This window comes from Phyllostomus discolor, chromosome 5, assembly GCF_004126475.2.
Source record: "Phyllostomus discolor isolate MPI-MPIP mPhyDis1 chromosome 5, mPhyDis1.pri.v3, whole genome shotgun sequence".
Taxonomy (NCBI): Eukaryota; Metazoa; Chordata; class Mammalia; order Chiroptera; family Phyllostomidae; genus Phyllostomus; species Phyllostomus discolor.
Window position 1 is genome coordinate 48,999,142 of NC_040907.2, and position 15,879 is coordinate 49,015,020.

At 38.7% G+C, this 15,879-nt stretch overlaps 1 protein-coding gene across 21 annotated transcripts in view; it reads left to right on the top strand.

Annotated features, from left to right (window-relative positions):
- SGIP1 (SH3GL interacting endocytic adaptor 1) overlaps nt 1-15,879 on the top strand; it is a 194,073-nt gene that overhangs the window by 144,827 nt on the left and 33,367 nt on the right. For 7 of the 21 annotated variants that reach the window (XM_036026235.1, XM_036026239.1, XM_036026236.1 and 4 more), the window contains 2 exons: nt 4,562-4,627; nt 5,562-5,621. The exons of 5 other annotated variants lie outside the window; for them this stretch is intronic. In XM_036026235.1, the coding sequence (XP_035882128.1) occupies nt 4,562-4,627; nt 5,562-5,621 (126 nt within the window). The remainder of the gene's footprint in view (nt 1-4,561; nt 4,628-5,561; nt 5,622-15,879) is intronic. 9 more of the 21 variants (XM_028512125.2, XM_028512126.2, XM_036026243.1 and 6 more) reach the window with 2 other exon arrangements.

The window sequence follows — 15,879 nt, forward strand, 5'->3', positions numbered from 1 at the left end:
ATCTCCTTTGATGGGGAATGTTAATTTAAATTCCAACCATGTAACACACCAGAAATTACAAAATTTAGAACTTTTATTTTCTTGAAGCTTTAATTTCTTCATCATTTTTGGTAGTTTTTATGTCAACAGATGGTATACACATCAGCATTGTGGGACTTGGGCAAACTTTTTAACATTTTTTTTTCTAGTGCTTTTCAGTGATTTGTGGTCAATGTTCCCTGAGAAATAAATCATTGCTGGCATTTTCAGTAAATGCCTTTCTGCCTCTTTCCTTGTGGTGTGATGAAAGTGAAGAGTAGAGAGTGGCTGCTCAGCTGGATGGTTTTCTCAGGTTTAAAGGCCTCCTTTTGCCTGGAGCATCTTCCCTTTTCCCAAGGCTGGTCTCTCTGAACGCCTTCACCCATCTTCCCTAGGCTCCTGCCACCTCTCCTGTTTGCATGGTGTCTGACCTGGGGCTTTCCCTTTCCATTTGTTCCCATTGTTCTCCTTTATTGTCAGAACTTCCCTCCCAAGTCTTCCATGTTATAAACCAGCCAACCATCCTGCATTGCTTGGGAGAATCATTAACCAAAGCTAAGTAAATTCCTGCTACTTACCAAGAGCATGCTGCAGAGTTGCCCATGTGAGTAGTAGCTTGATCAAAGCCAGAAGCTCTTCTGGAAAAGAACTCCATTTTTGCAGTGGAGTAAGTTAAGGAGTGCCTCTTAGGAGCCCCAAAGAGGAGTTCAACTATATCACATGCTCTATATTATTAATTAGACCAGCCCAAAGAATCCTTCAGATTTGGTGAAAATACAGCCAGCTATTCCAATTTCATATGGTGCAGTAATACAGATATTTAACATTTTATATATATATAAATATAAATATAAGTATGTATATATACTTAAATATATAAGTATGTATATATATATATATATATATATATATATATAAACACTATTCTTTATCTGCATCATTAATTGGGGCAATTAGAGCTTTCTATTTTTATGCCTGTTAGTTCTTTTCTCTCTGACTTTTTGGGGGGCTTTTTCTATAATATCCCGACCTTATTTTTTAACTTTTTAATACTCTTGATTATTAGAGCCACTTTCTCCACTCCTGCTCTGGTTTTTGTTTTTGCTTGTTGTTGTTCTTAAGATCATTTGTCCCACCTATTCCATGTGACTTTCCTGGTTGGTCGAAGAGGAAAACAAGAATAAACTATCACTCAGGAAGCAAACCTCAGTGACCTCAGATGACCGTCTAACATGTTCTTGCAACTCATTGAGATTCACAGAGAAAATCGCACACACAGGAATTTGAACTGTGTCCATGTTTTCCACAATGTGTTTTTATACTCCCTGCTGCAGAAATCTCAAATCCAGACCAGTGACTTTAATTCTGAACACATCTAGCATGCATTCTTTCAAGATGAACCACAGAGGGGTTTACTTTAAAAAGCCACCTGAAAGGATAGTCACATTGCTTCATTGCAGAGGAGCATTCTGATTTAATCTGTTTGGTTTTTGTTATTTTTTATTCAGTTTTCATCTTCCCACTACATTCCTCACTCTCCTGTTCTTTATTTCCTGCTGCTGCAGGTCACCTGACAGCCACTTCTCACTAAAGTAACCACATCGTCAAGTGGCCCACCACCTGGCAGTTGTTTGTCTGCTGGTGTTTATCTCTCTTTGGAAAGGGCGTGCTTTGGCTCTTAGCACCAAAGGACTAACTATTCCCTACAGTCTTGGAATGTCAACTTAATGAAGTCAGGTGGCTCAAGGAGATAGAGAATTTCAGCAGCGAGTTCTCTGAAGTTGGTGGCTCAGCATTCCCCTCCCACCACCACAGTACTTTTTGACATTTCCTGGGACACATGAGCCAAAATTGGGGCAAGTGTGGTAGGAACCAATAAGCAAAGTTTAATGTAATTTAAGGACTAAAAATTTAAGAGCAAGTTTAATCTTCCTTTGTGACAGTTCATATAAGAATATGCCCCTGTAAGACTTTCAACATAAAATCTTCTGTGAAAGCTGTGACTATAAAGCAGTAAATCTGATGCCACACCTGAAAACAGGACTGCCTATGTGTTGTCACACTCAAATAATGAAAAGCTTCTATGAGACTCTCCTTTACTGAATTGAAAATACCCACTAGAAGATGCAGTTATCGTATAGATGACTAAGAAAGCAAAGGAGATGCTGCCAATTGACCTAGGATGCGAAGCTTTCTTCTCACGTTTTTAGGACCCACTCCAGTTACAGAGGTTAAAATGGGAAAAAGTACACATCCTAGCATCAATGAAATACAATGTTCTCTTTTTGTACTCAGGAATACCTCACAGGACCTTCATTCTATGATTTTGGAGAAAAATCTATTAATATTATTTGAATGGAGAAAATATTTAAAGGTATTCTATTATAAGAAATAAACTCCTAGACATTTGAGGTAGAAATAAATAGGGAATTATCTCTAAATGTAAATATCCATTATTATTACTTGTTTCTTATTGCTATGGTGATGGTTAGGTTTTTTTAGATGTTTGCAGAATCTTCATTGGAGACCCCAGTTCAAAAAGACCAAAATAAAGACAGTTTTTCTTCATTGTTAAATTTACTATTAATTATATTCCTTCACTGTTAATTACGCATTTTCATTTGCCTTTTTAAGATCCAGGAATCTGTAATGAAAGACAAGTAATCACTTGCGGGCAACAAAGGAAGCCTTCATGAACTTTGATGCATCCTTTGGTGTAGAAATTTGAGCAAAGGTCATTGGTATGCAGTACTGGGGTGTTAACCATAGCATCTAAAACTTAAAATATTTCCTCCAAACTTTTGTCTCTCCAACCTGGAAGGCATTTCTGAATTGGATAAGTTTCTTGTAAAAATACATGCTAATGCCAGTTATCCTGCATAAAAAGAAACAGGCAGTTGGACTGGATCAGGATATTCTTGATCCCAATTAAAAATGCCCACATATAAATTTAGTCTTTTGTTTTTTCTTTCTGCTAGTTTTTGGAAAGGTCTGTCTTCAGCCCTGACTTCTCCATCATATATCAATTTGAGGCTCTCACTGTGGTTAGTCCTTAAGGAAATTTTTTCTTTATTTAATTCAGGTGTTGCCCTTATTTTAATCAAGCACAGAACTATCCAGTGACTCACTTTTCAAGTTCTCCTGTTTATTTAGGATATTTTCTTACAAGCCCTCAATGTCCACAATCACTATAAAAAAATCAGAAGCTCGCTATTTAAACTTTATAAACTATTTTCTTGCAACTTCATCTCAAAGAACAAATGGCAGTATTGGAGGCTTCTCATTTGAATGAGATTAAAAATAGGAAATTAGTGCTTCAAAAAAAAGGAAAAGTCCTCCATCATCTCCCACTAGTAGGTATGAAAAGGCACTGTTACATTGTTACTGCCAATGTAACTGTTTTGCTTCCTGTTTTCTTTAGAGACTACAGAATGTCTTCCTTAGTCCTCCTCCTCTTCTATAGGTAATATAGGAGTTGCTTTAACTTGTTCTAGCCACCAGCGGAGTCATTTGTATAACAAAAACTGATTAACAGGAGATGTCCTAGAACCTTAGGAATTGACAAAGAGATAGTTTCCCTACCTTACTCCTTAAGTCTGGGAGGCAAGCTAGTAGAACCTTTTCCAAGAAGCATTGTTTATGGAATAGTTTTACTGCCCTCCTTCATTTCCTTATCTTCTCTATGTTATAGGAAGGATTCTATCTTAGTGGTCTTTGTACAGATTTTACTCAATTTTTCTATTAAATTTATGATAATATCCTTAGGACCTATGGCATGGAGTACTCTTTTTTTATCAGATAGAGTAATGCTCTAATTACCTGCATTTGTTAGTTGGTGAGAAAGGACACCACGTGCAGATATCTGGGACACTTTGAGTCCAAAGCAACTGTTGAGAACAATTTACAAAAACATTTGGCCACAGCTGGGTACTACAGCTAAAGATGGAATTACAATAGTGCTGTTCAAAATAAACAGTCCATAACTGCCAAAGACAGATACAAGGCAAATTGAATTTGGATATTGATGAAGTGGAAATGGGATACTTTATTCAAGGACCTCAGATTTATACTGTTGCTTTTTCATGGTCTTCTTAAAAGCTTCCTCGTTCCCCATGGAGGGCAGTACATGCTGGGTTATTCTGTGAGGCTGTCACACGGTTCTGTTGATGGACATATATCTGGCCCTCTGAGAATTGTGTCTGAGTGAGATATACTTGCACAAGTCAATTATTAATGATAGTGCCTTTAACAACTCCCTGAAAAAGTGGAGGCGTGATTTCTTCCATGGGACTGAGTTCAGCAAAATTCAGATGCTAATACCTGCTTTTTTAAAAAAAATTATAATTGTTTCTCATAGAATTATCATGAAATGAGCACATACTTTTTCTATGTCCTAGTCATACCCCCAGTGTCTTAAGTTTTGTTTCCTTTTTCCATTAAAGTCATTCTTGTGTTTTGATCAGTAAAGTGTGCTGCTTGATTTCATTTGGGATTTGTATTTGTGTTTTTGTTTTCCATTCCTTTATATTTCCTTGGTTCGTAGTGTCAGAAGATGATGTTTTTTATGACAAACTGCCCTCATTTGAAAGGCGCTGTGAAACCCCTGCAGGTATGGTGCTAGCCAAGTGATCTCTAGATATCTAGACTTTAAAAATCCAAGCCATTATGCCATCGGAATGCTAAAAACTTCATGGACATGCTGTGCACCTCATGAGTGTCCAGTGCCTCTCAGATGCACCCTGTCTGTTTCCTGTTCATTGTGGACTTTGTGCCATTGACTTGTTTTAAGTGAACATATTAGAAAGCAGCAGGTTGCATGACAGTTTCTCAGTGAAAAGGATCAAAAAAGGTGAGATGCTATTATTGCTTTGTGAATTTATAAAGGAAAGAATAATTTAACTGCTCAGAATTACATGTCCAGTGACTGCTTTTTAATTTAAAAAAGAATAGAACACTGTTAGCAATCTTGTTTTCTCTTTGGTACATAGGTAAAAGGTGTTTTGTGTCTGGCTTCCCAAGGTGATTCCAGGGACGGGGATGGAAGATGTATGACATCTTCCAGGAATATTAAATTGACATATGCAATGCTATTGTCATTTAAAATGTAAACTAAGTTTATATGACCCATAACTGCATTTATCTTTTTGAAAACATAGAAGGGGTTGACATCGAAGGTGAAATGGATGCAGCAATTGCTGAATGATAGTTTGCCCAAACTAGTGCAGTTAAAATATGCTGACGCCCCTGCATGGCCAGGAAGACTTCCGCTCCATGCGCACAAGCACCCAGTATCAAGCTACCAACAACACGTGCCCATCCCTTTAGGCCTCCATAGCTTCGCTTTGCTTTCTGTTTCCTGAACTAAAAACCAGAACAAAACCCCATAGATCGCCAGCCTTCCCTTTCCCCTGCACGCTAATGGCATGCAGTGCCTCTGCCCTCCCCCATAGTGAGATTAATGACCTGCTCTCTAACTCATACTGTGTCCTTCTCTCTCCCTCTCCTTAACCTTTCCCATCCCGCTTCAACTCCTGGCCATACAGAGAATGAACAGCCTTCCCTCGTTTGGTTTGACAGAGGAAAGTTTTATTTGACTTTTGAAGGTAAGTAGTACATAGCATACCAGATTCTAATTTATATTCCCCTCATCCTTTGTCCCCCATCTGCATTTCAAAATCCCAATTCTCTTCAAAAGACCCAGTCTCTATATAAAAATGCTATGACTACTTAGAAAATATTAAATGCTAAAGAAATATTACATGAATTTGGTTTGTATGGGATCTTCAATTTTTTCATATTAAAAATTAAAGCTAATTTGCATTTAATATCGGTGGCTTAATTGTGTTAAATTGAAAAACAAACAAACAAACACCTTTTTGTCCAAGGAACTTAACTCTGTCAACCAGGGCTCTTTCCTCATACTTTTGCAAATGCAATGCAACAAATATAAAGACAGTTTTGGTTGAAATTGGCATTTAACTCTGTTTTGGATAATTAATATTTCAGATATAACATTCATTTTCATAAAATGTAAATATACATAAATATCCTTATAACAAGGAAGCTACATGGAAGATCAGAAAAATGAGGAAGAGAAAGAAGTGGGGGTGTATTTCAGTGAGTTCTGTTTACGTCTCCTGAAACCACACGGGAATGACTGCGGTACCGATAATGGACAATTATCGGTGGACCCCATTTTAGGAGATTAAGGGAAATACACAGGAATGTGTGAAATATCTAACCTTACTGTTGGATAATTTATGTTCTGCACTAAGGATTAATATTCTTCTATTTTATATTTAAATTCTAAATAATTTTAACAGGCTCATCATTTGATAAAATGACCCATTTAAACTAATGGAGGGAAAATGAAGTAATTTAATTGATGGGTCATCTTACACATAAATATTTATCACTTAAGCCCCTATTTTTTATCATTTTAAATAGCTATATATATTCAGGGATCAAAAATTGGCCAAAAACTATTCTGCCCTAGAATCGAATCTCAATATTGAACTCGTGTCTGTGCTCCGTGACAACAGGAAAGCGCTCCGGAGTTGGTGTGTTTCTGTGCAGTTTTAAAAGTGGAAGTGACTGACAGATCCTTCAGTCATATATGTGTGGTGTGGCTTTTTTCTGTGAACAGTGAGTTTTCCTCACAGGATGGTCCTAGAAATGGAAGTCCTTAGCTTGTAGTAGTTTGGATAGCAGCAAAAATATAGTCCGATTTAAAACTTTCCAATTACCTGATTTCTTGTCCTGGCTCAGGTAGAGGACAGGAGGACAGGCAGCCCATATCACGCTGGAAGACTTGATTGTCTCAGGTCACTGATTTTGTAATGACAAGATGCAAAGTCTACAAACTTACGACCTTCTATACTTTCTCTTTGAATGCCCAGGTGTCTTTTTACTGATCAACACATTTCCAAAGGAGTGGGTTGAGTAGGTTGGTAATCCTGAGGCACCAAAAATACCTGCACTTGTAAAGGTCCTTGCTCTGGTTCAGTCCGGCCTCAAAGCTGTAGTGCACCCTCTTCCAACCAGGAAATTAGGTGATACATTACCAGCAATCCTCAATAATGGTCTGAATTAAAAAAAAAACAAACACTTTGGCAGGTTTTGTGTTGTTGCTCCTTGCTTTGGCTTTGGAGTTATCTATTGGCTCATTTGCTTGTGTTTTAGTTGGGGTTTCTTCTTTTTTTTTTTAAATATTTTATTTATTTATTTTTTAGAGAGGGAAGGGAGAGAGAGAGAGAGACAGAGACAGAGACAGAGACATCAATGTGCGGTTGCTGGGGGTTATGGCCTGCAACCCAGGAATGTACCCTGGCTGGGAATCGAACCTGGGACACTTTGGTTCCCACCCCACGCTCAATCCACTGAGCTATGCCAGCCGGGGCTTGGGGTTTCTTTAAAAAGAGAGATATTCTTTCCTGAAAGATACCAATCTAAAGACAATTTTTGGTTGTTGGTTTGTTTTTAAAATATATATTATTAATCAAACACAAATATTAACAAATGTGTGAAATAACATAACGTGGACCACATTTTTTACTTTCAGAAAATACAAACTTTCTTAGTAGATTTCTGACTGTCTAAATTTGGTAACATTGTTATTCCAATTAGTAAGAACCAAATTCCTTAAGCCTCTCAGTTTGGGCCAAGAGAGGCCCCATGCAAGAAAGTTTTAATAGAAATTACTTGGAATCTGTAGTGCTGAGTTATCATTATTTGGACTTTGCTCAAATCTGGGAAATATAAACAGAGCTTCCCGGGGGACTCCAGGGCAGCCATATCACTAGTGTGTGTCCCTCCTTAACTCACCGAGCAATGCTTGTAAAGATAGACGTACCTCAGAATCAACTTCAGGGGAAAATTTAGGGGGAACTAAAGATAACACCTTGCCACCTGAGCAAGAAAACCTATGTTTTAAGAATGGAGATGGTTTGTTTTCATTATTTATAAATATTAGTCTCAGATATTTTTGGCTAGTTCAACCTGAAAGGATTTTTTAAATTTTCTGCTGTGATGATAAAATGACATAGAAATGGTGGCATGTTCAAGTGCCTTGAGAATGGTGCCCCTTCCCAAATTTTTATATTCCCAAAAGATTGCCATTAAACATGGTTTATTAGATAACATTTCTGGCATATTCTTCTCGGGGGCACTCTGATTTTACCCGCATTTGTTATTATTAATATTAATTATCCTCTTCAGTTCTTCATTCAAGGAATATAGAAAAGGAAGAAAGATTTCCATGTCAAAAAGATTCACTTTTTCTAAATTCATTTAAATTATTATTCATTGGCCTCTAAATAGTGTGTTTATAGTGTTCAAAAGTTCACCCCGTCATATTCATTGCTTTGCTCCTGCATGGTAGTCAGCGGGTAAAGGTTTGAGCCACTGACGGACCAGCTAATGAACACTGGCTTGTGAGTTTCTTTGGAGGTAACATGAGGGGCTTCACCTTTCCAAATTAATTGAACTAGAGGCATAGGAAGGTGTTAGACAGCAGTTGTAACTCACAAGAGTTCCAAAGCTTTCTTGTTTTCTTTTCCTTTATTTTTATTATTGATACTATTACAGATGTCCCTGTTTCCCCCGCCCCCTTTGCCCACCTCCACTTCCCTCTGGCCATCACCACACTGTTGTCTCAAAGCTTTTTTTAATGTTTTATAAACAATTTCATTGAAATTTTAACCTATGTAAATTACATTAATAAAAAAGTCAAGGTTACAAAAAGTAATAACTTTTTTAATTCATTCTCCCAGGAGTATATCCTATTGAAGCTATCAAGTATCCTTCTGAGATGGGAGGAAGGGAAAGATATTTCCATGACAAGTAGGAAATGTGCTACATATTTGAACAGTTTCTGAGAGCATTTTACCATCAAAATGTTTCCGGAAAGGTGCAGTCCTTCTCCTTGCTTAGCTGATTTAACTACAAAATCACCTTGTATGTGGTGATGAAAAAACCATACATTCTTGAGTGCCCTCATGTCGATATCATCTCCATCCCCTGGGCTTCCAGCATCTCGCACACACATCTGTAGGCTGCTCTGTGCTCTTCACTGCTCTTACTCCCATCCCGCCTTCAAGACGTCTCCTCCCCCGCAACACCCTGCTCTACACTCGAGGGCTCTCTGCCCAAATCGCCCTTGACTGCACCCCAGCTCTCCCCAGGGACCAGCAGGTCTCCTGCGGCATGCCCCATGGAAAGTCCTGCAGCTCTGCGGGTCTGGCTCCAGGGCCTCTCTGACTTTGTCAGCTCCCACAGACTTTTCTTCCACTCTACTCAGCAACCCCCACCTCTGGCCACATCTTGGAAATGGTCCCCACTGGCAGGGGTCATTTTGGCTATTTGTAACTAACAATTGGTCACCCTTCCTCTATATTAGGCCATGATTCTTTCCTTCAACAAATTCATACTGAGTACTGCGTACACTAGCACTGTCCTAGGCAGGCCCTGGCAGTGAACAAAACAGAAAACAATTCCTGTCGCTTGGAGCTTCCATTGTAATGTGGCAAGTCAAAAATAAGATAAATAAGTAAAATATACTGGAGATGGTAATATGTTCTAGAGAAAAAATAAAACAGGAAAGCAGAATGGAGCATACTGGGGTTGCAGTTTTCAATAGGGGACCTGAGGTAATAAAAAAGTAATAAATAATAACTAACCTCTGAGTGCTAACTAGCGCAAAGTATATTCTATCTGTTATCTCATTGTATCTGCACAGAAATTAACATAATTTCCTCATAACATAAGTAACTTTTGCAGGACCACTTGGTCAGCAAGAGGCAGAGCCAAGAGTGACATTCTGCCCCCTAGGCGGTGCCCCAGGACCAATCCTGCTCTGCACCCACCCTCTCCTTCAGCCTCTGCAACAGCCCCTGGAGGCAGGTGGGCTGCTGGGGTTTTCCTAATCTCCTAGCCTTCCCGTTCTCCAGTCCCCTGATCATATCTTGTCCTTGACCTTGCTGAGACCTCTGGTCTCATATCCACCCACTATTCTCATTCAGTCCACTATCCAAGCTCTTTTCTCTTCCCAGATTAGACCCCATGAAGGAAAAATGTTTCTGTAAGGACTTTAATCATCTACACACCAGGAACTACTTTTTCTTGTTTAGAATGACGTTGACTATGTGAAAAAAAAAATTAACTCTTTGGCACTTTAAACTTCTGACTTCCTTCAGCAGGTTATTAAATATCCCTACTTAGTAATTAATTGGTACGACACAATCATAGTCATGAACCTCTCAACTCTTACCCTGACATAGCAATAACACCCTGTAAAAAACAAACACCCAGTTTTTCACACATAGCCAGAAAGATAACCAGTTCATTCACCTGAGAGTCACTAGAAAAAAGAAAATTTGAAAAGTGTGGCCAGTTTTCTGGGAAGCAACTGTTTTGCTAAAATCGTGATATTCCTCAGGTGGGAGGGGTCCTGCTCCGTCGCAGGCCCTTTCCAGTCCATGATGCGGCGAAGCCACTGAGGACCCACTCTGTAGACCACAGCGTGTCTACACTGTGTTCACCAACCCAGAAGACCCCCAAACCCCATTGCCTAGGGGTTTTTGGAGGTTCATTGTGTAAGCATGAGTGATTTCATTTTGGCCATTGGTGGTTAAGTCACTCTCCAAGCTCTCTCCTCCCTTCTCCTCTCCTCTCCTCAAAGGTCCAGGAATGGGACAGAAAGTTCCAATGCTCCACCCACGAGGTGGGTTCCTCTGGCAAGGAGACCCCATCCTCCAAGAGATGTCATTAGTATGAACTCAGGTGTGGAAAGAGGACCATTACAAAAAACAAAAACTGCCCTCTCACCTCTGTCACTCAGGAAATCACGAGACTTTTGGAAGCTGGGCCAGGAACTGGAGACAAAGACCAAACATGTATTTCTTGATATTGCAGTAAAGAGGGGCCTGAGGCCTAGGCCACATTGTGTGACTGGGCTGCTGGGGAGGCCATGAAAGTACAGAATTCCTATCAGAATTCTATTCAGTTAAATATTGGTAGGAAAACTTAAAGAGTAAGTGGTAGCTTCTGTTCTGAGTAACCAAGCAAGGGGCACCTGGATCACTTTATTTGCACCCAGCACATCTGGGGTGCTGCTGCTGATACTAACACTACTGATGCAGTATCACCGATGAGCTCCTACCATGGACCACATACACCCTGTGCGATTTACTTCATATCCACAAACTCAAGTAATCCACAAAGCAGCGGAATGAAGAGGGCACTATTATGATTCGATTTTATAGACGTGTAAACAGAGGCTCTGAGAATTTAGGTAAATATTCCAAGACAACACAGCTCATCAATGGGTAGATTGGTTCATTTTACCCAGTAATTACCACTATTTTACCAATTTTACCAATTTTACCCATTTTACCAATATTACCACTGTAATATTTAGACCTGTCAGTGCAGCTAATAATCATGTGATCTTGAGAATTTAACCTCCCTTGAGTCTCTGTTTTTTCATCTTTGAAGTGGAAGATATAATACCCACCTGGCAGGATCATTAGGAAAATCAAATAGGATAGATTTTTTGTTTATTAACACATTATACAATATGAAAGATTTTTATATTTGTTTTATTTTTACTAAGACTTTGTTTTTTAGAGCACTTTGGGGTTCACAGAATATCGAGGGGAAGGTACAGAGACTTCCCTTGTCCCCCCACAGATACATGGCCTCTCCTGTTATCAACGCTCCCCACCAGAGCGGCCCATGTATTACAACTGATGAACCCGCACTGACACATTATCACCCACAGTCCATAGTTTACATTAGGGTTCACTCTTGCTGTTGTATATTCTGTGGGTTTGGACAAATGTGTGAACATATATCTGCTATTATGGTTTTATACAGAGTATTTTCACTGCTCTCAAAACCCTCTATGCTCTATGTATTCACCCCTCCCCACCTCCAACTCCGGCAAGTGCTGATCTTTTTACTGGCTCCGTAGTTTTGCCTTTTCCAGAATGTCATACAGTTTGAGTCATACAGTATATAGCCCTTTCAGATTGGCTCCGTTTACTTAGTAATGTGCATTAAAGTTTCTCAGTATCTTTTCATGGCTTGATAGTTCTGAAAGGGTTTTCATTATTCATACTCTGTGGTTGCATTCAAACTGAAAGAGAATTAAGGAAAGGGACCAAGAAGGTGTCATACCCAAGATGCACTTATTTCTTATGTCTGGTGTCTTCCTGGTCTTCAAAGTGATTTGTTGAGTCTCTGGTAATGACGAAACCCAGGAGCTCCCTCTTGGACCTCCATCAGACTCACTGATGATGTATTTCTTTACTCTTACAGCCGTAACGGTCTAAAACACACAGTTGTTTTTTAATGTATCCCTCACTCAAAAGAGAAAGAATGTGATTCAATAACTTTAAGCTGTATAAATGTTAGACAGCTTTTGCTTCACTCAGGATTGAAGCTTTCGACTCCCAGGAAATAACCCTGAGTTTGAGTCACACTTGCCTGTGTGCAGAAGTAGATTATAAAACAGGATTTCTCATCTGACTGGAGCTCCTCAAGTGGGGAACTAACAAGAACAACACATACCCTTAAGCCCCCAAGAGAAGGGTTACTATGTGTAGACAATTTCAAAACCCAAAACAGAAGTTAAATAGTTTCCTCAAACAGGAAAAGGGAACAAGGGTCATTATGAATAAAATTACAAAGTCAAAGAATATTCCCTCATTTTTTCTTTATTCAGTGATCCACAAGCATTCCATGAGCTCTTGTCTATAAGCCCCTGTGTAGGAATCATGAAGGTAAAATGGTATGGCTTCTGCCTTCTAGGAATTCACAAGAAATAGAAGAGATAGGCACTTCCTATCAAAGATGTGCTGTGGTAAGTGCCATAATAGAATTGTGAAAATGTGCTGGAAAAATAGGAGAAATGAATTTTTTAACTGTGAAGAATCTAAGATAACTTTGTGAAGGGACTCGAGGGGCCTCACATCAAGAGGCTGGGAGGACTTCAGGTAGCTCAGAGTGCTCCAAATTGAATAAATGACTTGAGCAAAGGCTTTAGGGTGAGTGATATCCAGGTTTTGTTCAGGGATGGTAAACATTGGGAGAGGCAAGGAATGTTTTAAAAGATTATCCTAAAAAGTAAGTAGAGATATTAGCCCTGGCTGGTGTGGCTCAGTGGACTGGGTGCTAGCCTATGAACCGAAAGGTTGCCGGTTCAAGAGGCGACCGATTGCACATTGATATTTCTCTCCTCTTTCTCCCTCCTTTGTTCTCTCTCTGAAAATAAATAAATAAAATCTTTTTTTAAAAAAGTAGGTACAGATAATATTCTAAAGGTCTATAAATACTGAGAGAAAGAGTTTGAGTTACAATCTCAATGCAAGGTGGAAATTTGAGAATTTTTTGAGAAAAGTTTGATCATCTTTGATTTTTAGGATAAGAGGCAGGGAGAAATTTAAAGATTCTTCTAAAGCAGTTTGAAAGAAGTAGTAAGGGACTGGTAGAACTGTTTTCATCCAGAGATTTGAAAAACACTGAGGGAGAAACATTTGACATCTCATAGGCTGTGGAACGGAGTGAAAGCTTCCATCCTGAGACACAGGGAGAGGCGGGCTGTTGTCAGTCAGGAAAAATGAGTCTCTGGCAGTGTTAGCTTTGGTCAGAAAAAAGAATTCTCTTTTGAAACCCCTCAGCTTTGATATCCTGCACACCATGCATATGTAGGATGCATCAGGAGTAAACAGACTGTGGAAAATTGACAATCACTTGCTTAGAGATAAGGGCACCACATCCATGGAGGTGAGGGTTTAACCTTGGGGCATGCCTGCCTTAGGGAGTCATACTGGGGGAAAGAAAGCATTGGAACTTGAAAATTCCTCCATTGTATTTTTTCTTTAAATAGCCATACAAATATCAGTGATTAATTTTGAATGCGTGACATTCAATAGATATAGTTTGTGGAATATATGAAATAGTTTAAAAATAAATTGTATATGTATATACACATATATATATGTATGTATATAAAAATAGATATCTTTTGCTGCTGTGTTGTCTCTCAGTTGTCCATACTTCAGAGGTTTAACAGGTTGACCAGTTGCACTCCGAGTATGATTGTTAACCCAAGTACCAGGTGGGAAAGTTGCAGGCATCAAGCCTAGGAGAAAAATACCAGCTTCTGGATGGCTGTTGTTGCAAACACAAGTTATCGTACAGACGGCACACTGTCCCCCTTACTTAAGAGCTGCCCTCAAAGACTTTCATCATCTCTTAGGTGTGTGTCCTTCTCATCCATCTTGCCATTTTTTTATTTCTTTCTTTTTTCTCCTTTTCCTTCCTCCTGGCATATTAACATAAACACTCAAACCTGAACATAATGTGAGACTAAAGGGATTTGTAGTATCTATGTGTATATCAAACAAAAATGTAATGACTTGGATAAATCTTGAAAATAATTGAGTAATAAGTTTTGTGCTTCTTATGAATGGGAAAAAATTGTTTTTAAAGGATATTTTATTTTTTCTTTTATTTAGATTTTATTTATTTTTTAAAGACTTTATTTATTTATTTTTTAGAGATGGGAAGGGAGGGAGAAAGAGAGGGGAGAAACACTAGTCAATTGCCTCTTGTATGCGCCGGGACCGGGACAAACCCGAACCCCCAGTACGTGCCCTGACCTGGAATTTGTACCGGGCCCAGACAACTGAGCCACACAGGTCAGGGAAGACACTTCATTTTTTTCATGTAGTGGTAGTTCTTTAGAAAAATTCTGATGTTACCCTCTTATAACCACAGTAAATTTACAGAGATATAAGTTATGTTCAAAAGAAGGAATTGGTTGTCCATTGTGACATTACAGAATTTAACGTGAAGTGCTCCTCATGGCAGCTCCAGCACGCACATGCGGGACATGGTTGTGTGTGGGTGCTCTAGCAGGGGTCGGGGCTGACTCCATATGCATATGTGTATGTGTGCAAAATCGATTATGATGGCAGCACAAACAAATGTAGGATTTTTCACTAATTTTTATTAATTTCCATTAAATTAGTTTTCCATTAATTTCTACAGAATGGTAATGTTTTTACTAATTCTGCCATTGGTAGGTGTCTGAGAGGAAAAACAACAAATTTGTAGAATAAGGTCTCGAAATATTGATATAAAGACAAGTGTTATGACTGTGTTCATTTAATCATTAAGTATTTATTGAGTGCATACTGTGTGCGTGGTACTATAAAAGATACTGGGGTTATACTGGTGAACAAGAAAGACGTGTTACTGTCTTCATGAGCGCCACAGCCAGACATTACTTACAGCAAGTACTTACAATAATGTGTAGAGAATGTTATCACTCAGAAAATAGGGTGCTTTGGACATACCCAACAGGGAGACCTAACCTGTTCTAGAAATTAGGGATGACTTCCAAAGAAAGAGATGCAAGTGACATTTAAATTTATAGAGTCTGCTTTGAATAAATTTTAAATGTTGTTATGTTAGGGACCTAGTATAAATACATACATAATGTCTAAGTGCTAACCTAAATGTATATTGGGTATTATCCTAGATATTAGCAATAGTCACCAATTTATATCAGTTTACTCTAAGTACACATACATGTACATATACACACATATACACACATATAGAGAAAAATATGGAATATATGTTTAGGAGAAAGGGAAAGTGTGTGTGTGTGTGTGTGTGTGTGTGTGAGTATGTGTTAGTTCTGGAATTAGCCTTCTGCATCTAAATTACAGGGGCAGGGGGCATGGTGGGGTGAAAATGGAGACAACTGTATTTGAACAACAATAAAAAATAAATTAAAAATAAAAATAAATAAATTATAGCCTCAGCACAAAGTGTGACTTGAGGTAAGTT